This window comes from Colias croceus, chromosome 27, assembly GCF_905220415.1.
Source record: "Colias croceus chromosome 27, ilColCroc2.1".
In the NCBI taxonomy this organism is placed as follows: Eukaryota; Metazoa; Arthropoda; class Insecta; order Lepidoptera; family Pieridae; genus Colias; species Colias croceus.
The window spans coordinates 56,391-80,222 of record NC_059563.1 but is presented as its reverse complement, the minus strand read 5'-3'; the positions used below and the strand labels follow the sequence as shown (position 1 = coordinate 80,222).

At 33.6% G+C, this 23,832-nt stretch overlaps 1 protein-coding gene across 1 annotated transcript in view; it reads right to left on the bottom strand.

Annotated features, from left to right (window-relative positions):
• LOC123703647 overlaps positions 1-23,832 on the bottom strand; it is a 68,978-nt gene that overhangs the window by 5,506 nt on the left and 39,640 nt on the right. The window contains exons 3-12 of the mRNA XM_045651725.1: positions 8,233-8,903; positions 7,851-8,054; positions 5,951-6,055; positions 5,342-5,519; positions 4,690-4,800; positions 3,842-3,943; positions 3,248-3,406; positions 1,179-1,326; positions 501-646; positions 85-189 (exon numbers count right to left, since the gene is read on the bottom strand). Coding sequence (XP_045507681.1) covers positions 85-189; positions 501-646; positions 1,179-1,326; positions 3,248-3,406; positions 3,842-3,943; positions 4,690-4,800; positions 5,342-5,519; positions 5,951-6,055; positions 7,851-8,054; positions 8,233-8,903 — 1,929 coding nt within the window. The remainder of the gene's footprint in view (positions 1-84; positions 190-500; positions 647-1,178; positions 1,327-3,247; positions 3,407-3,841; positions 3,944-4,689; positions 4,801-5,341; positions 5,520-5,950; positions 6,056-7,850; positions 8,055-8,232; positions 8,904-23,832) is intronic.

Below are 23,832 nucleotides of genomic sequence, written 5' to 3'. Positions count from 1 at the left end.
TGACGAATGGTTAGCACAACATCCAATAAATTTAAAACATGGCAATAAAAATGTCAAAAAGTTATTCCTTTTTTTTCTACTTACCCTTTGGACAATGTAACTGAACGTTCCCTCCGAGTGGCACTTCAACTTTCTGATGGACTGGCTCCTCGTTAGTCTCTGTCGCCGACGTCGCTGACTCGTCTGGGGCTGGGAGGAAAGTTTTATTATGAGATAGGGGTTTCTGGGAAGGGTTACGAACAATAGTTGTAGATCACAATATATTAGTGCTTAACGTGTGTTTTTACCTATTTATACTTACTTATAAACTTAAAATAATTGTGTTTAATTGACAGAAAATTTATGTGTTTAAAAATATTGACATTCATGTTTTTTTTATTTATGAAAAATATCGAGTATAATTTTTAAACATATTGTATATGTGTCGTATTATAATGGTGGTGGAGGTAGATGTGTAGAGCCCGTGAGCCAGTAAGCGAGTGATCCAGCGAGGCACTCACACAGCACGTTGAGGTAGTAGCCGATGGAGGAGTACTCGGTGTCGAGCCAGCTGGCGCGGCACTGGTACCAGCCCGCGTGCGCCGGCCGCAGCGCCGCCCAGCGCAGCGTGGCCGACCCGTCCGCGCTCTCCATCGGCGCCGGCGACCTGCGCCACGCACGTGCCATCAACTACCTTCCACAGAACTACATCACACCACGCGAACATAATACAACAGATCAATGATAGCATAACCCTGCACACAACACGCCACGTGAACGTTATACATACAACAAATCCACATATACATTACCTTCCACACAACATTATACAACAAATAGAAAATATGTAGTAGATCTTATTCTTATCTTAATACATATTATGTAAGGCATGATTAAATAATTAAAAGATTGATTTTTTTTTTAATTTTTTTACTTTTCCAAAGCATTTAACTACGTAAAACATTTCTGTATCTTGCAAAAAAATCAATTATTAAAGAATTAAAGGTTTAGCTCAGGCTGTACACCAAGGCTTCATAACTTCAGAATAGAATATCAACTGTTGTTGTTAATGTAAAGTCCTGCGGCCTATCAATTAATATAGGTGTTCCACAGGGATCCATTTTTGGTCAATATATTATGTGAAATAGGTTTTGAGTAAGGTTTAAAGCGACTGGACGCGAGTGAAGTGTGTCACTCACGTGTGCGGCGCGGGCGCGTCGGCGTCGCGCGTCCAGGCGGGGCGCGCGGGCGGGTTGGAGTCCACGTCGCAGCGCAGCGCCGCCGCGCGCCCCGCCCACAGCGACACGCCGAACCCGGGCCAGCGCGAGATCACGAACGACGGCGGGTCTGCCACAGATATACGCTCTTATTTTGTTGTTTTTGGAGCTAAGTTATTATTCGTGCATAGCGAAAGGGGGCTAGACGGAATTAAGATCAAAGTTGTAACGACACTTTTTCTATAGTTGTAAGCCGTGTGCCGTATGCATGTGTCGTCTATCACTCTTATAGAAAAAAAAATTGTTTTCCTCTGTATTGCCTAACTCATTCTTTCCTCCAGTATTAAAACTAGAGCTATAAAGAAGTACAATTTAAACAAAATTAAAACTGGCACTGCGAGCTGCGAACTACAATCTGCGATCAGCAGCAAGACAGTCCCAAATACCCAACCCAGTATTTCTCAAACTCAATACTCAAATCTACTACTATACCTACTTGCAAAACCGTTCTATTGCCTAATATTTCAATCAGTCTCAAAATTTTTTAATTTCTGTAATTAATTATTTTATAATATTATAGGTGAGGCATCCGCCCCGGAATGGCGCGAAGGATGCGGGTTCGAGTCCCGCCTCGTGATCGAATTTTTTCTATTCTTTATAAATTTATATTTATAAAGCATTTGAATGCCATAAAAACCAAAAAATATAAATTCAAGAAAAGGTCGTGTTCCATCGTTACAATATTGTATTCACTGAAAAGTGCTTCATATTGGTTGAGATGGTTGTTAAAATCATCTCAATAGATGGCGCGCGGTGTGTCCCTTAAGACACATAAAACTGAAGGGATAGAATAAATTCGATTGCTCAGGCGGGTCACGAGTGGCTGAGTTGGTGAGGCATCCGTCCCGGAATGGCGCGAAGGATGCGGGTTCGAGTCCCACCTCGTGATCGAATTTTTTCTATTCTTTGTAAATTTATATTTATAAAGCATTTGAATGCCATAAAAACCAAAAAATATAAATTATACTCCTTTCTCGTCTGCTCTAGTGGTTTATAAAAAAAATTCCATTAGTTGAAAATTCTTTTGGTCATGATCACTTTGTGATATTTTGTTTAACATAATGAACGTAAGAGATAGAGAAAACGCGAATTTAAGCGATAAATGAAATCCTGTTGAACATGTTTAATCAGTTCGAATTAGGTCACGCTCTGACTGGGGAGTTTAACGAGTGAGGTGTTAAATTAGAAGTCGTGTACACAACGCATTACGAATTCTTTAAACCACTGGTAAACTGTGGTCAACTAATGGTAAATTCTGTTAAAAACTACGTGAAACCTAAATTAATTAAAATGCTAGGCAGTAAATCAAATGCAGTGTAAAGAAAATCATAAATAGACCACAGTCGAACATTTCAAACCATTCGCTTTTAAACTATGCGAGTATTATCTGACTTTCCTTTATTCCTGCGAGGAATAGTTTCACATCGATAGAAAATAGCTTCACATAGATATACTTTTTGTATTTCGATTCTCCAGGAACTAACGATTAGTCGTAAGACTTCCGACTTTTTCTACCAAGTCATGAACTATCTGGATACCAAAATATTTGATTATAATTAGATCGGCAATTTTTACGTAAAAGAGCAACAACATCTTTACATTTGTCTTAAAATTTAGGATGAGCAAAATTAGTTATAGGTTCATCACCACTCCATTCATTAAAAACTAAATATATTACTCAAGATATGGGTTTTCAAATAAATCATTATAATTTCCCCTCAATCAACAATTTACTAAAATGCCACATTTCATAATGCTGAGTGGTTTTTAACTTGCTTATCTATCACCAATTACACTTTTCCTCGATCAGCAATCTACTAAAAGATATCCAACTTTAATCCTAGCTCCGTTGTCGCTTCTTTTGTGACCTGCTTCTCTATCACCAATTACATTTTTCATTGAACATTGTTGTCATGCAAAATCTTTATCACGAATCAAACCAAATTATAACATTTTCATTACAAATCGTCTATATTTACAACAATACTCACAAGTGACATGTATTTCCAACTTGGCGGTCATGACGTCGTAGTGGTTGGAGGAGTTGTGTGCGCCGGGCGCGGGCTTGCGCTGCTTGCCCTCGCACTGCAGCGTGGCGTTGTGCAGCTCGCGCGCCGCCGTCACCACCACGCGCGACCACGACATGCCCTCTGACCGTCGGAAATATATTATTATAATCGTTGTTATCAGTATTAAACTCTTCATCGACAGCAAAAATATCAACAACAGAACTTTTATCATCATAAATATCAAACAGCATCAATTACAATTACGATAACATCATATACAACACTATAATATTATGATGTTATTGTTACTGTTGTAGTTAATTTAATTACATTTTACATTATGTTGATACTAATTGTAGAACACATTTTACTTGTTACGTAGATTTTATCTGTACATCATTTTTTTCTAGATACATTAATCTATCCAACGCTATGCTGTTATGTATTATTATTTGTAAAAAATATCTAGTAGATTAAAAATATCAATATTGAAGTACATCATCATTGTAAAAAACCTACTCAATCCCGCTAACTACTTCTAATAATTAAGTATTGTTAGAAATTATATCGTCTTACCAACTGAATAATTCGTGTGGTGTATACGTAAATATGGTCTGTGATCTAGCGCCGGTTCCAACGCGAGCAGCCGCCATGATAGGTCAGGTGGAGGCACGCCACCTAACATAATAAATTCACTTCAAAACAAATATCAAATGTTGCTTCTTTTATAATGTTTTGGTCCTTATACTGGTCCCTGAGGGACACCAAATAATTTTTATTTCCTTTCGCCGAGTTAAGCTGAATACCTAATCATTTACCCAATCATTTTATGCTTTTAAAATAGATGAGTATACAAAAGTAAAATAGTATTTGCCGCATGCATCATTAAAACATTAGGAATATTAGTTCGCCTGTACGATTTTACTTATCAAATGGCTTTTAGAAGTCCCTTGTGTGTAATTTAACTAACCGCCTTTAAATTTACGAAGCACAATAACATTACATTAATAATTAGATGAGTTCATTCGATAACGTAGCTAATACAAGTTGATATTAGCGTAACGAAAACTAATAAAATCTCAGAAGATTTGCCAAGTAAATCAACGAGCTTTCAATATCCAATTTCGTATTAATTAATAGTGTAATTACTTTTCCATTATATTATTTTTTGAAGCTATAATTAACGATATCTTTTTACATAAAGTAAAATACTTAGACGATTTTTATAAAAATAACACAACCTTATCATATTTTGATGAAATAATTAATATTTGCTTGAATGAAGCAGTATCATGTCTGATCAAAACAGACCATACGGCTGTCAAACTTTCCTATTAAACTTTGTATTCATCAATTTTTTTTTTCTGCGAAATTAAGTCATTGTAGTACCTACTCTTCTCCATAAATTATATTTCTTAACATACCTTCAGCAACACAGCGCACTTCCAACACAGTTTTGTCGCGCACCGGCACCCACGTGTTGCCGGCGTCTAATCTTCTGCCATCCACTGCGAGATACACCGATCTGACTGGTTCTATAGGATATATATTTGTATTAGAATGGATTGCATTATGAAAACATTAGCTTTCAAGAAAACATAATTAGTAATGAGCAATTTTTCATGTTCTTGTAATTGTATTGTGTTTCTTTTTCCGTCATTTGAAACGCACAATTATACATAGTTCTTTTCTATATTAAGTATTTCATTTTAATATGTAACTGAAAAATAATTTAATTGTATTGTAATAATATGATGTACGTCCATATATTTATTACCAGTTAATATAAAAATTACGTTGAAGTTATTATATTGTCTATTCATTTATTTATTAACAATGTTTAATATTTGTGCAATGTTGAGAGTAAACATTTCTGAAAACTACAGGCAGCCGTAACGCGAAATTCATGTTGACATGTACACGATGTACATACACCGTAGGTGTGTTTTGCCATTTCACTCGCTTTCACAACTTGTTACTGTTTGTGTCCTTAGTATTTTGTGTTTTTGATTTTAGTGTTATATGTTTGTATTGAGTATTGTATAGTAATTGTAAAGACATTGAAAGTCAGCACACCGTATATGCGCAGTCGCGTGGGCAGGCCGGCGACGGGCCGGCCGGAGCGGTCGCGGCCGCCGCAGCGCCACTTGGCGGCGTGGTGGCGGCTCGCGCGCGGGATCTCCACCGCCTCGCCCGCGCCCGACCGGTACGCCTCGCCGCCCGCGCTCTCCGCGGACACCGGGAGCGTTACTTGCTGAGGATATATCGTGCTTTTATCGCCATTTATTTTATTTTGTTTATCATAATATTCGGATGACGCAGATCCATTTGCTAGTGCTATGAAGAAAAGTAACCTTCGATGTGTTATAATTAAAAATGTTTATCTTTCGCGATTTATGAATGTCCCTGTATATATAGATATGAAAGTTAAATAGATATACCACATAGCCGATATAATTGAAAAGTAAAACAATACAAACATTCTGAAACTAATTAAAATTGGAATCACTAATTGGTCCCAAACTGACAGCCGAAATTTTAACTACCTCCATAATATAAGTTTTAAACAATATCGAGACAGATCAACGAACTATTCAAATAAAAAGAACGTGTGTGCCGAGCACACGTGTCAGAAGTGAAACTTCTTTGGCATGATTAGAAATAAATTAATGTGATATGTCCCACCTCATTGTCCTTATACCATCGGATGTTGGTAGCATTGACGAGGTCGCAGGCGATGCGGGCGCGCGCGTGAGCTTCCACTAGAAGTTCTTTCTCCAACTTTTGTGGCTAAAACAATATATATTTCAATAAATACTCCTATATATTACGAAACCAAGCACAACATTCAATTTATAGCTTAGTCATCTCTACAAATATTTGAACCTTTAAGAGGTTCAAATATAATTAGGATTGTAAGATGAAATTCTATATTTTCAGTATAGTGTTTTAATTATGCGTAGCAAACTGTAAAAACAAACAACAATTCACTATTAATTATATCGATGTAGCTCTAAAAAAACTGTAATACTATTAATTACAGTAAATTAAATATCTTTCGTAAATGAAAACGTATATTTATCAAAGTCAAAGAAAAAAGAGCAAACAAGAAATATCCATTTAATCAAAATTAAAAGTTGGAGAGTCGAGTATTTACTTTCCAAGTTACATAATACCTAAAATGTGGTCCTAAATTCAGTAATAAATCCTGAAGATGTCTCTGTTTCGAGGGCCCTTTGTCTGCTCCCTTATCGAGACACAATAACGCTGAATACAAGAACCACTCAAAGATAGGAATTACATATAGACACCAAGCTTTATTGTTTAAAAAGACAAGGAATTTATAGGATGAAATTTAGCAAAATAACAGGTATAACTACGGTGAGCAACTACTCATACTGTTTATGAATTATTATAGAAGCCAATTATTAAAAATAGAAATACACTACTACGTGTAAAATAAAGCTTTTATTTCTAAAGATGAAACAATTCCAAACAACGTATGACGATTTGGGTGCATGCAGGCGGTCACGATGCTAAATATTATATTCACGTTTATTTTTGAGATATTTTAATTCCATCCAAACATGCACACACACACACACACCCTTCTGTATACATAACATACATACATGCATAACATAAATCAATCGACTCTTTTCCAGCCTTTCTCAAATAAAAACATTGAAGTAACAAAACAACTTTATTCAAATTTAAAATTCACAAAACATGTTCGCCAAGAAAATTGAGACGAAAAAAATAAGGAACTTCAATTTGAGGGGCTCTCTTTAAAGGCCGCCGTTAATAAGCCTCTCAAATTAATTGAGTTTGAGTTGAGAGTGGCTTATTTCGTGCTCGCAAGAATCCTTTAAATCATTCTGAGTAAGAGGCAATTCAGTGTACTACAATAATTAAGAGATTTCTTGATTATAGTGATTTGTTCCTGTCTTTCGGTTTCTTTTTCTTAAAAATCCTGAAGCGGTTTAGTTGAGATGCTATTTATTTTTGCTAGAAAATAAATTCAACTCAGCGCTGTTTATTATAGTTTATTACGCGAAACAGAAAATTCATCCACCAATTTTCTTCCAGCCCGGCACCCAATTAGAGATTATTAATTTAATTTTTAATTGCGTATCGTGTGTCCGTTTGCTTTTATTAAATCCTAAAATAATTCTTGGAGTCGATCTTAATTTATTCCTGTGATTAATTCGACAACAAGAATATAAAGTAATAATTGAATGATGCTGTATTAACGGGAATTAATATTTGCATGCTCAACTACGAATATATTGTGTAAAAAATTAATAGCTTCTACATGTATGTAACTGGAATCAGCAATTAAAGCTTATAATTCGAATATTAATTAAAACGACTAAATTTTAAGAGAAGTAATTGTTATTATACATAAATGTGTAAATCGAATACATCCTATAAATATAATATAAGCACAAGTTCTTGATCAAATCTTACTGTGTTTATAACTAGAAGTCTATACCTACAGTTTGGTATCTTTGATTTGAAAAATTGATATCCATAGAAAACTTTATTAGCAAACACGTACTGAATATTATTGAAATCTCCATACCTGCGGCGGCTGTCTCTCCCTCCTGGACTCCGCTTCCCTCGCCTGGTCCCTGGGCTCGTCTCTCATGACGGGCGAGGGTCTGATGACGAAGGCGTCCACTCGCGAGGAGGCGCGCGGGCCGGGCGCGGCGCCCGCGTCGCCGATCGCGTCGCGCACCGCGCCTCGGATGTTCAAAATTGTGTCGCCCGTTTTCACACGGCGGGACTGGATAAAACATGAACATTAAATGAATAATATATTTACAGTAATGACAAAAATATATTTGTTTCAAACTAAAAAACTATGCTAATTAGAATTATTATCTCGGCATAAACTCATGTTGTGCATAAACATACAAAGATTAGATAGTAAAAAAGTACCTAAATAACAAATTAATAATTACCTTTGCTGGTTTTTCCCAAGCCTGACCACTGCTGCGTTTTATTCTATCTTCATTTTCTCTATCGGTGTTTTCTAATTTCTGTTCTTTGTTATCATCTTCGTCTTCCACTTTAGCCTCGTCATCTAGTAATCTCTTCACTTCGTCGGAATTTGATCCCGGTGCAACTATAAAACCAGCACTAGGTTCCCTGGTTTCTATCGGCAGATCGCTCGCTACTATATTAGTCTTAAATGGATTTTCACTATTATAAACATTATCTGGGGTGAAAAAATCTCTCTCATTCGCATACATTTCAAAAACATTATTCTGCGGTTCAACAACTTGGATAAACTCTAATTTTTCAGTGCGTTCCGGCGCCACTACAACACTATCTTCAATATTTGTTTCTGGTTCATCATTAACATCAAATGTTTTAACATTTCTTATTTCTACATCAGGTTGATTTAGGACAGAATCGTCTGTTTTATAAAAATATTCAGTTTCTATATTCGTTTGATCACTTTCGGTGTTTTGCTTATCATCTTGTAGGGTCGGTTGGAAGTCGAAGCGATACGTGTCAGAGCTTTGAAGAGGGGGGTAGAGGGGAGCGTCGCGGAGGAGCTCAGCTTCGTCCAGAGAAGCGAGCGAGTGCTCAGAGCTGCTCTGGTCGGTGAGCACAGCAGGGAAGAAGCCTGCGAAAGAAACCTTACATTAGCATAAAATAATATTATCATGTTTTGTAGTTATGAATAAGTTAGACGGGACATTATCAATCCTAAGTAATTTATTTAGCTTATAGCTTCATAATCAATAAACAGTTCTTATAAAATATAGATATTCATTTATACCATGGTTAAAACTTAAAACATTTCAAATATCCATCAAATGAAAGATAATTCCGAGTCATGCAAACGAGCCTTATTTTAAAAGCATTAATCATTTTGTTTACGTAAATATTATTCAAAACGTAAGCATTAAGAGAAATTACGAAAATAATAATATATCTCAGCATCCGAAAATCGTTGGGAATTGCCAAATTGAATTCGAAGACGAATGACGAAAAATTAACTTGTTTATGTTTTGATTTAGAAGCGTCCAGAAACTTCCGAAATTAGAAATTTAAGAGCGCTTTCTTAGTTAACTTTGAATTTTGAGAGTTTGTTTTAGACAGAAATTTGAATTAGAAATACATTGTTCAAAGAGCAAAGTTATTAGAGGCTGAATTGAATTTAATGACAACAAATTGCGAACAGACGGGGAGGCGACTGGCGGGTGAGCCTTCAAGCTTTCTTTAGCTTCTCACCGGCAACAAAGTTCTTACACAATTGTCCTTCGCAATTATGGGCCATTGTAAAAAGATACGCCTTAACGCCACCATCGAATTACATAAATTATAACTCATTTCTTTCTTTAAATTTGATTGAAATGAAAATATTTACGGTGGAAACTGAATAGTTTTGTCTAAACAATTTAACAAAGACCTCACGTTCAAAGCTTATTCTATAAATCGTATGCTAATGTTGAAATGAGCAGTTAGAAGCAACTTTTAAAACGGCCACTTTACATTTAGGGATGGGAAACTAAAGCTAGTTTCATAACAAGTCTGAACTAGGGCCGCCGCCTGCCGGAAAATAATTTGCCGTTAACTTAATGAGTTGCCGCTCGTGCGGTCAACACGATCATTTTATTGTTCGAACTTTGTGGAGTTTCATGTTGGAACTATTTAAATGTAACTTTTATGCAAGCCTTGTTTCGCTGACGTAAGTTTATCGGCTTTTTGCTGGCAGTGGGTGCGCCTGTTTAGCTCTATTGTGATACTTGGTTGCGAATGTAGGTTTAAACTTTAAACACTTCAAAATGGAGGAGGAATGAGGACGGATATTTTAAAAAACGGTTCGGAGTAACAAACTGGGGGCTCGTTAACTTGAAAAAAAATAAATACATTTTTCATAAACGTAAATACATTTTTCATAAACGTAAAAAAGCATGCTAAAATACATAAACACTTAAAAAATTGTGAGTAAATATTTCAGAGGATTGATTTACCATCATTTAGATAAAAATTCATGATACTTTTATCGAGATGAAAGCATGTCAATTATAGTTCTTAATTTATACCAAAATTCTGAAAACTTCTTCCAAAATACCGTAATCAGTAGACCATTATACGCATTTTGCTCACTTATAAATTATCCAAGTAAAACCGCAATAAAATTAGTTGTACGAAGTTCTCAAATAAAACAAGAGACTGGCAGGAGCAGACAAAACGGTACTAAATCAAGTTCAAACGCCGTTAATATTTTATTAAAAGCCTCCTCATCACTGCGCAAATACGCCCTTTTGTAAATAATTCCTCACTCTGAGGTTGGACGCACTTGACTTTTATGGAGAATAAAATATGTAGATGTATATTACCTATCTTTGTTACGTAACTCCCAGGTTTGGGTAACGAAAGTCGATCTCTGAAACTAGTCTTAACTCTGTACAAATAGTGTTGTGGTGTATTTCTGGTGCAGAAATACACCACAAAAAGTTATCTTAAATTGTAAAGAGAATAAAAGATGTATGTACACTACTGAAGATAACTTAGGCATGCGATAAATGAGTAGGTAGGTACTTCGTGTTCTCTGAGGTAATACTTAGTGATAATTTCTAAAAATAAACTGGTATCGAAAGCATAAGTCTAGTTAACGATACATACTGTCTAGTTGGAATTAGATATCATTGTGTTCACATTTATTTAGTTGCAAGGACGGGCACATTTTCCTCACTCACTCGCCCGTAAACTCAAGTTAGTTTTGCCAATTCACGAGTTGCTTAGTATTTCACACACGTTTGAATTTCAACTCAATTAGCCCATCGTATTTGCCGGCTAGTCTGAGACGCTCGCTGAGAATCACAACTACTCTAATCGTATTACCGGTATTACGAATCTCGATACGCGACGTTATTTCTACTTGGATTTAGTATTTTCTACAATAGGAGCTCGTTAATGTTAAATGTTACATATACTTACATGGAATGTCGAAATTTACGATAGTACGAATGTATGCATTGTGCCCGTTGTTTTTATTAAATCTTCTTAATATATAAAAATCAATGCCACTTTTCGTTGTAATTCCATAACTCGAGAACGGCTGAACCGATTTCGATAATTCTTTTTTTATTATATTCCTTGAAGTACGAGGATGGTTCTTATGTAGAGAAAACGTTAATATGTACCACGGGCGAAGCCGGGGCGGACCGCTAGTATATATATAATCTTAATATATAAAAATCAATGCCACTTTTCGTTGTAATTCCATAACTCGAGAACGGCTGAACCGATTTCGATAATTCTTTTTTTATTATATTCCTTGAAGTACGAGGATGGTTCTTATGTAGAGAAAACGTTAATATGTACCACGGGCGAAGCCGGGGCGGACCGCTAGTATATATATAAATATTCATAATTTGTAATCATTAACTACCTAAATAAATATTTTTGATAAATAGTAAAAGTGACCATTCAATTTATTTTGGATTAAAATAAATCCACAGCGTAATTCGAACATGTACTAACTATTAAAAGTTACCATAAACAAATCCAGTAAATAAGCGACAAATACGAAACACCCACGCTCATGTTAATATAAATTGCTAATTTCCATGGCAAGTCGTTAACCGTTTAACTAATTAAACTACTTATTACGTGTTATAACGGTCCTTTATGGAAACTGTATTATTAGAAATTACATATATTATGTTCTCTGATTTTATACATGAAGTCATTATTAGAAGATTACATCACATATTATTATCCTACTGATATTATAAATGCGAAAGTTTGTGAGTATAGATGGATGTTTCTCTTTTACGAAAAAACTACCTACTGGACGGATTAAAATGAACCTTTACAGTAATACCTATATGTTATATGTATATTGAAATAACACATGAGATATACATGAATTTACGCGCGGGTTCGACCGTGGTCCGTGAGGGAATACGTACTGTACAGCAAGTTACATAAAAAGTTGTAAAACTTTTATCTTACATTTTAATTCACTTTAGACGATACACATCGCCTGCCAGCGCCATCAATCTTCCCGAATCACTCTTGCGAACGTATTCATCTAAGCTTCCCCTCATACACTCGTCTTACCTAAATCCAAGAAAACCCCTAATCCAATGCAATCTAAAGCGGCATAGCTTAAGGCAGAGCCACAATTCCGAAATGGCGTATTAAAATTCCTGTCACGATGCGGGGCGGTCCACGGGCCCTATACTAGTAGTTACGGCCTTTAGGGCCTGTATGTGTGGGGACTGTTGAATATTATTAGTGAGATAAGCGTGACAAGTTAATCGGTTTAAATGAAAATAAAGACGATAATTCAGCGCTTGTTTTTGAAGATGTGAGTTCTGTGACAGTTCTTACACCAATGATTTTTAAGTCTATTCGTATTTTTGTGGATTATCCAGATATTATAGGAAATATCAAATAATATTTACAGATTGCCTAGCAGCAGTTGCCGACGGTAGACAATACAAAAATATAGTTTTAAAGAGTAAAAACATTGGAATGTGTATATTTGTAAAAGAGAAAGCTTGTTTATCTTAAAAATATTATGTTTGCTTAATATGCGATCCCAATAAAATATTTTTGTAAAGTTGTCTGTCCTGTCCACTGAATTTTTTACGTATTTCAATTGATTTGTCCAAACTGAACCTCAGTATTATTTATTTAGCTTATTTACTACTTTTGAAGTATAGGCTTAATTTCCGATCGTAAACAGCATAGACACCTTTCTCTGAATCGCGCAAGTGAAATGTTTTCGCCACACAAATGGATTCCACGCTTTCAAAAGATAAAAGAAAGTTCGCGGAAGGCTTCCTAACGCGTATTGATCGCCGGGTTTCCCGCCTTCGGTACATTATATATTATTGGGATTTTCCTTAACGCCTGACATCACCTTTGAACTGTTTTTAATTTGCTCCGTGTTCACTATACTATGTACACTTTGATATTTGTCCAAAGAATAGAACTAAAATATAGAATTGATCGTGATCATGTTTATTTGTTTAGTTTTAGTAATGAGTTTATAATAATACGCGGTTTTATAAGTTCCAAGAAAAAATAAACAAAATATTATGGTATTTTCATATTGTTTAGTTTATAAATAGACAAATTGAAAGCCTGACTAAGACATGGTGATAAGTTAGTAAGATGTATCGCGACAATAAAACCTGAGAGGGAAAAGCGATAACGGGAGATCCACTTGAGACGAGAGATAAGCCGTGGGCGGATATAGCTGTTGTATTTTATACTTCCGATTCCAATTCTCACACAGGTTATTCAATTAAAACCTCAAAACGTAAAATATAAAATTTTTATAACTATCACGGATTTATCTTCGTGGTCGGTAAGTATTACACAAAAAGCGTTTTATTATTGTTGATAATATAATCATGATTTCAAAATATAAACAAAATTTTGTGCACGTATGTGTAAGTCCCTTTGCTAATTCGTTCAGAAGAAAAAATAATATTTCTAATTTATATATTTACACGTAGACATAGCAACCTGAAACATCTAGGCAAGTATTCAATAATGTGTATTATTTTAAGAAAAAAAAAGTGACTGAAATAATAAAATCATCCTGATTTTCCGTAATTCTATCAAATATAGTCGATCCCTCATCAGATAGATAATCATATTTACTCGCATGTTCCTTTTTAGTCAATTATTGTAATTAGGGTCGGCCCTCGGTTTCAGGACATGCAAATTAACTTGATTACGATATATGCTTGTTAGTGATATTGCTAATTGGCAGTAATCCGCTCACACTTTAATCTCGAGCGTTACGCTGATGCCTGATGCCGTCTCTAGCTACCCCATTTATACGTAATTCAATAATTAACTCCGCATTTAATACTATATTATTAGTAAGTACTATATTATATACATTACATTATCTTAACATAGGATGTATGTTGTTCACTTTGTAAGATTTTTTGCATACACTTTCTTTATTTTATAATCAGCTTATTAAAATAATCCTCATTCTCTAAATTATAAGTTTACGAAATTACTCCATAAAAAAGATATGCACCGAGAGAAATCGTCGAGAAACAAATTTCCAACGTTTTAGAATTGAACCGAAAAAAGAACAGACAAACATATTATTATATGGTAACTTGAATTACTTATTTCGACAAGATCAATCCTTTAAAAACGTTACATTCGTATTTATCAACAAAAGTCTTCTTTTTGACTTTACAAACAGACACTTAAATTTTATTGATAACATTAAAATGAAAGTAATTACAGCTTATTACTACAATCCCATCTGGATTTCACATCCCATTTCCTCATCCCATTTTGTTTATTGCGCGTGCTTACAGCAGCCATGTGTTGTATACAAAGTGACATTCATTTGTTTTCCAATTCCCTCTCACCCACATTATATTTTAAGACATATACAATTCCATTTATTTTCTGCTCTTATAGCAGACAATTTACTTGGTAGGTACACTCGTTAAGATATTATTTTCAACCAAATCATTCGATTTTCAGTAGAAAGTTGTAAAAACATTTTGTTGTCACTACATAGTACAAAGCAAAGTCGCTTCTTAATGTGTTTGTATGCATGCTAAGGTCTTTAGAAGTACACAACAGATTTTGATACAGTTTTTTGTAATGGATAGAGTGATTCAAGAGGAAGGTTTTAGTCTTGTTTCAGTATACAATGTATCAGGTTTTATACAAAGCGGACTAAGCCGCGTGCGGAAAGCTAGTTTCATGTAACTGACTGACATCTAGTCATAGAGATACACAATCAGTTCAACAAAGGTTCAACATAACATACATTTATCCCAAGAGAATGTGAGTTCACATTTTTATCCACATAAATAAAGTTTATATGACAAATCCGCGACAAATCACATTACAGAAATTACAAGTGTACTCAACTTTACTCACAATGAATAACGATGTCGTTTGTCACACGATTACTAACTTTTCAAACTTCCCGTTTTGTCGAGCCAAATATGGGCTATTTGAATACGCTAATATTTTTAACTGGAGCACGATACATATGTACATTGCACACATTTAATTTACAATGATATACATAAACAAACATTGTAACTCTCAGACAGAGAAAATATGATAAACTTGCTCTTAAATATTAAAACGTATTGTTTGTATCCTAAAATGTAGGTATTTATTGACTTAACTGTATTTTATGTGATTGAATGTAATGTAGGTATTTGAAATGAAATGAAATGAAATGAATCTATGAATTGTGCTAAATAATATAATTTTTAATATATTTTTTTTTTAACCTCAATTGTGCTGTGTACACACAATTTGGCTGGCATTTTACCGCAACATGATTGTGATTAAACTTGTGTATAATTCGTCAAAATTGTCAGCTGTGATGTGTACCTATTTAAATAAATAAATAAAATAAATAAAATAGATTTTTAATTAATAAGGAAACTAATCGAAACTTTTTTATTAAATTAACGTTGTCTGAAAAACAGCGTAATTCTAAAAAAATACGCGCGGAATAATTTAATAGCATATGAATCATGAATTTATACTAATATTATCGCGCACAATTGCTGCTGTTTGTGATGCGGCCGCGGCGGTAATAATCGGCAACGTCGCGCGCAATTGCTGCTGTCATGTGATGCGGCCGCGGCGGTCATAACCGGCAACGTCGCGTATAACTTGCCCTTTAATATTACAACGTATTTTTTTTATGCTAAAATAGATTTTGATTAATAAGGAAACTAATTATGTTAAATACTCCTACAGATAATTCGATGATTAATATTGACTGAAAAACAGCCGTGTTTACAAAACAAAAATACGGCGCGGAATAATTTTAATAGCATTTACCTAATCCTGAACAATTGATTGTATAAGGATCAGTTAATATTTAACATATAATATTATAAACATATCTCTTTATATTATAACTACAGAGTTTTATGCCGGCTTTTTGCTGAATAACAATATGTATTTTGATTTAAAAGCACTTCGTAAAGAAGTCTAGTTGAATAAAATAAATGTTTGAGTTTAACTGTATGCAAAATAGTAAGTGGAATGATTACAAAATATTACACTCTATACAATTATAGTTATTTATTTCATAATACAAAGGACATAATTTGTTGTCACTCTCCACAAGTATCTGCTAAAGAGCCCCGAGTACATTAATGTTTGAATTAGGGGACGCAGCAATTACTGTTCATTACTTGTTAAGTTTTGCTCATCTCGTAGTTCAAGGGAACTGGGTGCTTTGGAACACTATTTACGAGCGGCTTGAGTCGTATCAATTTCATTTGATAAGATTAAATATAACACTTATTATTTTTATAATTTGTTAGAAACAGAATTTTATCATTAACATGTTTAGGCAGAAATAACATACGAAAAGCCACCGACTTAAGTTGTTTTTGTAAAAATAGATACAAGATAAAGATTTTCATGTCAGTGAATTAGGTTTTTCAGATTATTATTTAATAATAATTTCACGAAAAGGTTATATAAAATTGCCAAACAATCCGTAGGATGCAAAATAAATAAAAAGCTGTAACACGAGTGTTTGATCTGTACTTTCAAAGCTAAGGACTGCAGAGAGCTCTTGTAGAACAAGCGAACAAAATAAACGCTTGCTATTCCTGCCCTCTGCCTCCCCCCCCCCTGCGGCCGTGCCCCATTAAGGGATAAATTAGCAACCCTTTAAAAAGCTAACGAAAGCTTTGACAAAATTATTCCGTTCAAGTACAGGCCGGGATGACACGTTTCATATAATTTTATAACATCGTTAAAAGCTATTAGCCTCCGAAATGGGGATGTAATTTAATGAGGCCCGTAAAGTCGAACGGTGCAGGGATTGTGTCGGCCGTACACACACACGATGCGTACAACGTGAGCCTAATAATATTTAACCCGAGATATTCTTAATACCTTTTATATTACTGAAAATTACGTTTAATGAAACGTACATTAGTATTATCAAGGTCTAATTTACACAACTCGCAGAAAGATATTATTTCCAACGGGAGGACAAGGGCAGAATATGAACATAAAATATAAGATTAAAGATTAAGAATGATTTATAATAAGATTTAATTAAGAAAATTGTGTTTAATTCTATCTGATTAGTATTTACAGCTAAAAATATTGCTAATATTATAAACGCGAATATATGAATGTAATTATGTTTGTTACATGCAGATCGGATCAGCTGTAGGAAAGTTAGTACAGTGATAAATAATATTATGTCTAGACAAGCACATAGGGTAGTGAAGCCACGGGAAATAAGTAGTTTAGGTATAAATATTATGTAATGGCGTTTACACAACGTTTGAAAATTTAACAATCATAATATGTACCTACAAATTTTGTTCCAGGATACATGAGCTTATTTTGTACTTTACATTTTAAAATCAATATTCCGAAACCGAACGAGTGAGCGAGTAACACCGTAATATACTCTAGTACCTATAGTAAGGTCTGAACTAAAAGTTGGAGGCTTATTAATGTTGGGGAAGAACGTCAAGTGGTTAACAAATAAAACATTTCCTTCGCATGTTATCGTAGAAATATCCTATTTTTCCTCTATTAGTATTGTTGTAATAGGCAAATATTATAATCTGTATTTTGGTTATTGTATAGTCTGTATGGTATCACTGTAAACTGCAATTGTCTTTGCCCCCCTCTCTGTCTCTGTGGTTCGTGGTGTAATGTCGTGTGCGCACAATGTAGTTTGTAAAAAAGTATTATAAAAATAAAGATAATTTATCAGCATCCACAAGTTGTGTTTCAATATACAATTATTTCAACATGGTAGCAGAGCGTGGTTGATAAATTATGAAAAAATATCAACATCACGAGAAGATTAAGAAGATACGTAAAAGTACAAGTTACACAAGTAAATTGAATATAAAAGGGAAGGTTGAAAATTGATCAAGATTATTAGAAATATTGAAACAATGGCTAAGCAAGCCCGGATTGAAGATATTACGATACCTATTTTTGATGGTGCAAACTATTCAAGCTGGAAATTGAGGTTAATGACCTTGTTGGAGTACAAGGATTGTCACGAGCCCGCCACGACACATGTTCCGGTAAAAGATGAAAATATCATGAAGAAAAAAGATTTAAAGGCAAGAACTATCATAATGAGCACAATTTCAGATCGTCAAATAGAATATATTAGTGAATGCAAAACAGCTTATGAAATTATTAGAAAATTTGACAGGATGTACCTAACCCAGTCTACTGCTATGCAAATATTATGCAGAGCAAACATAGAAGAAGTAAAGTTGAATAATTATAGTACAGTTGAGGATTTTTTTGTTGCGTTTGAAAAAACAATAAACACATTTAAGGACGCCGGAGGAAAAATTGATGAAACAGAAAAGTTGAGATATCTTCTCAAAGCGCTCCCACCAAGTTATAGTTATATTGGAGATTTCCTTGATGTAATACCAGAAGAACAAAGGACTGTTGATTATGTGAGGACTAAAATTAAAGAAAAAAATATTACTTCATGCAATTCAGATGGTAGAAATAATGTGAGTACATTTAATATTAAAACAAAACTTCAATGTTTTATTTGTGGAAAGACTGGCCATTTCAAGAAGGATTGTTGGCAGAGAAAGAATATAAATGAACAAAATAAGGAACCAGGCAGATATCAAACGCATTACAATCATCGAGGACATTTTAGAGCAACCTACAGAGGTCAAAGCCGAGGCAGAGGTCGAGGTCATGCCAGAGATAACACTTCAAACAATTTTTCACCGCAGTCATGGACAACTCAAGTATTTAACTCGGAAGTAAAACAGGTATATTTTGATAACAATAAGAATAAAGAATGTATGTATAATAATGAAATAAATTTTCTTTTAGATAGTGGATGTACGGATCACATAGTAAATAACGATACTTATTTTTATAAATGTGAAGATTTAATAATTCCAGTCAATGTAAAATTACCAGACGGCAAAATATTAAGTGCGACCAAGGTAGGTGATATTAAAATTTGTTTTGAAAACTATTATAGTGAACAGTATGTAGATTTAAAGAATGTTTATTTTGTAAAAGGCATTAATCAAAATTTGTTGAGTTTTGCTAAAATAACTAAGTCTTCCACAATAGTAGCTACAGGTGATAATGCAAAAATATATAATCAGTATCATGAATTAATAACTGTTGCTCATAAAATTAACAATTTATATTATATGAAAGGTTTTGCATTTAACAACTTGAAAAATGATGTGTATACTCATTCTGTAAAATTGACTAATAAAGAGAAATGGCATAGGGCACTTGGACATGTAAATTTTCAATATTTAAATAAAATAGTTAATGATAAATTAGTTGATGGTTTGCCGGATAGGATTGAAAGTGTAGACATGAAATGTTCAAATTGTATACAAAGTAAAATGGCTAATGTTCCTTTTGAAAATAATAGAACTAAAACTAAAGAGATTTTAGAATTGATTCATACTGATTTAAACGGTCCACATAATACAACTGGTTATGGTGGAGAAAAGTATTTCTTGACATTTATTGATGATTATAGCAAGTGTACTAGAATATTTTGTATTAAAAGTAAAGCTGAAACTGCTAATTGTTTTATAGAATTTGTAAACTTAGTAGAAAATAAATTTAACAAAAGAATAAAGAAATTACAGTGTGATAACGGGAAAGAATATTTAAATAAGGATATTATTAATTTTATTAAACAGAAAGGTATAGAGTTATTACCATGTCCACCATATGTTCATGAATTAAACGGAGTAGCTGAAAGATATAATAGATCCGCTATGGATATAGGTAGGTGTTTATTGAGGGAAGCTAATATTCACAGAAGATATTGGCCGGAAGTTATTAAAACGGCAGCTTATTTAAAAAATCGAACTATTGCTAATACTTTAGAAAATAAAACTCCTTATGAGATATTTTTTGGAATAAAACCAGATGTAGAACATTTAAAAATTTATGGAAGTAGAGTTTTTGTAAGAGTTCCTGAAGTTTTAAGAAAAAGTAAATGGGATGATAAAGCTAAATTAGGAATATTAGTGGGGTATAATGAAAATAGCTACAGAGTTCTTTTGAATAATAGGATAGTAAATGCTAGGCATGTTCAGGTAGTCGAAGAAAATACTAAATTAATTTGCTTAGAAAAACAACATGATCAAATAGTTAAAGATAATGATTTAGAATCTGATACAACATTGAATGTTTCAAATAAAATATGTAATACGGAATATGAAAAAGATACAAACATAGATGAGAATTATAAAAATACTTTAGAACACGTTGTAAACAATGATAATCTTGATGATGATGAGAATAACGAATCTGTAGGAGTAGAAAAACTTAAAAGAAAGCGAATTCCAGTTTCTAGATATGGTAATCCAGTTTCACACTTTATATATGTAAATTATACTGATGCAAACGTACCAAATACTTATGAGGAAGCAATGAGCTCAATTGATCATGAACTATGTCAAAGAGCAATGGACTCTGAAATAAATAGCTTAAATAAAAACAATACTTGGCAAATTGTTGAAAGGCCCAAAGATAAAAAGGTTATTGATTTTAAGTGGATTTTTAAAAAAGAAAAGTAATAATGTTTACAAAGTAAGATTAGTTGTAAAAGGATTTCAGCAAAATGATTATATTTTTTATTATAAGTCCTAGAGTATGGTATGATTGTTTTGATAGGTTTATAAAAGGATTAGATTTTGTAAGAAGTAACTATGATTATTGTTTATATGTAAACAGAGCGAGCAAAGATCCAATATATATATTACTGTTTGTTGATGATCTTTTAATTTGTTGTAAAAGTAAAAATAAAATTGAAGAAGTAAAAATTAGCTTGATGAAAAGGTTTGCAATGAAAGATTTGGGTAAAATTAAAAGTTATATTGGTATAGATATAGATTATAGTAATGATAGAAATGTATTGTCTTTAAATCAAACAAAGTATATTGAATCTTTGGCTGCAAAATACAATTTAGAAAATTCTAAGTTATATGATACTCCAATGGAAACTAATTTAAGATTAGAACAAGCTAAGGAAATTGATGAAGGTATCAACTACAGAAATTTAATAGGTGAATTATTGTACATTAGTAACAGCACTAGGCCAGATGTAGTGTATAGTATTAATTATTTGAAAACGTTTCAGAATTGTTACAGTCAAACACTATGAATATGCAATGGGAGTATTAAAATATGTTTAAGACGGATTAAATTAAAGTTTGGAAGTTAACATACTATTGAAATGTAGACACTGAAATATTAGATTGTATGGTAGATTCTGACTATGCTGGAGATAATGTAGATTGGAAATCAATGTAAGGTTTTGTAATAAGATTGTTTGGAAACTTAATTTTGAATAACAGATTAGAATAAAGATTAATTTAGTACAGTTTATATCAAAGTTCAAGTTATAATATTGTATAAGTGAAAGTTGATTGGATTATAAATTGGGTGGAGGTATTATATTGTGTTAATAAGCATTGTAAGTAAGTAAAGGTAATATTGTTAAAGAAAATAAAGATTATAAATTTGAGGAGGCGTGTTGTAATAGGCAAATATTATAATCTGTATTTTGGTTATTGTACAGTCTGTATGGTATCACTGTAAACTGCAATTGTCTTTGCCCCCCTCTCTGTCTCTGTGGTTCGTGGTGTAATGTCGTGTGCGCACAATGTAGTTTGTAAAAAAGTATTATAAAAATAAAGATAATTTATCAGCATCCACAAGTTGTGTTTCAATATACAATTATTTCAACAAGTATAATAACATGTATAATGCTTGCATTGCTTTCTTATTTATATAGAAATTCTTATTTTATGAAGACCTTCTAAAGAAAAGCATACTTTATTTTTCATCAAAGATAAAATAAACCTTTATACAAACTAAAATAAACATAACAAGTATCATGTTGAAAAATCATTTTCTTTTTATTGTTTACATTTTATCAATACAATATTTACCAAACACGTATGAATACATCTTCATAAAATATATAAAAATGAATCGCAAAATGTGTTGGTAAGCGCATAACTCGAGAACGGGTGGACCGATTTCGATAATTCTTTTTTTATTATATTCCTTGAAGTACGAGGATGGTTCTTATGTAGAGAAAACGTAAACATGTACCACGGGCGAAACCGGGGCGGACCGCTAGTTATATAGGTACCATTTTTGTACCATTTTTGTTTATATTTTCATTGATAGAACCACGAATCTTTTTCTACACATCTCTTGTGGTATTAAACATAATATGCCGTAGTAGTTACGTAGACTACCATCCTATTCGGCTAGATATCTCGAAACCTAAGCTTCAAAAGCTGTTCTTTATCATTCCTTAGTATTGCTGCAGACTTACAATACCCTGGTATCATCCCATTTGGTGTACCAGATCCCCAAAACTGCATTGTGTCGTGTGTCGAGTGTATGGTGTATCGGCGCGCAGGACGCGCTGTATCGATCGCCTGGCTGATAGCGATTACGGCTCAGCTAACAGCCATTTGTTGCTAAATCACTAGCTCTTATAAGCTTGCACACTTATATTTCATTTGACACCTTCGCTTTAATAGACCGCGAAAACGAAGTTAGAGTCGTTTTATTCGCTCACCGCAATTGATTGAACTACAAAAAAAAGCGCTGAAAAACAACCTAATCTCGTGTGAAAATACTCTAATACCATTTAATCTTTTAGAATGTTTTGCTTGGTAAACATTCCGCTGCCAAATCTTTCTATTATTCGATAAAAAAACTTTATTTACTTTTTATGGATAAAATATCTATCTACTTATTTGCCCGATTCAAATAACTCTGATCGGAAGTTATACAAAATACTGAAACAGACAAAAACAAGTAGATACTTTGTTTTCATAACAAGTTTGTTAAGAGGAATCACGTTTATCACTAGTTTTATAGTATAATATCTCGAAAAAGCGAAGTTATTCCTTTATTAGTTTCCAATATACCTAAGCGGACTTGAACTACAAAGAAGATCATAATAACTTTCGTTTGTCGGACAAAATACCAAAATGGAATTAATTTCCGAAATCGGATTATTACTTTATCCTGGTTTATTATTTAAACTATGTGGGCGTACAATATTTGTAGTACTACGTAGATTAGTGTAAAAATAAAATCTTCTCACCGAACATCGGAATGAGAATTGCATTCGCGAACGAATTCATACTCAGTGTTTGTTTACATTGGAGTGGCAACATCGCGCTCAATTGCTGCAGGCTGTCATGCGAATTGCGATGCGGCCGCGATGGTAATAACCGGCAACGTCGCGTCTGAGCAGCGCGAGCGCTCCGAATATGGCTATTAATTTTCCATAGTTAATCTTTTGTTTCTCTTTCACTTTTATTGGAATTCGTATGTAGGCAATGTACTGAATCTAGTTTCATAGGAGCGCAATCGAGAGCGCTCCGTAAGCTCCGTTTCGCGCGTTACTAATGAAATGATACAGGAACAAGAGTGTATGTAAGATGTATTTTATTTGTAACGTGTAAAGGTTTTAAAATGAAATGCTCTATCACATCCTACACTCTGATACTCCGAACATCGGAATGAGA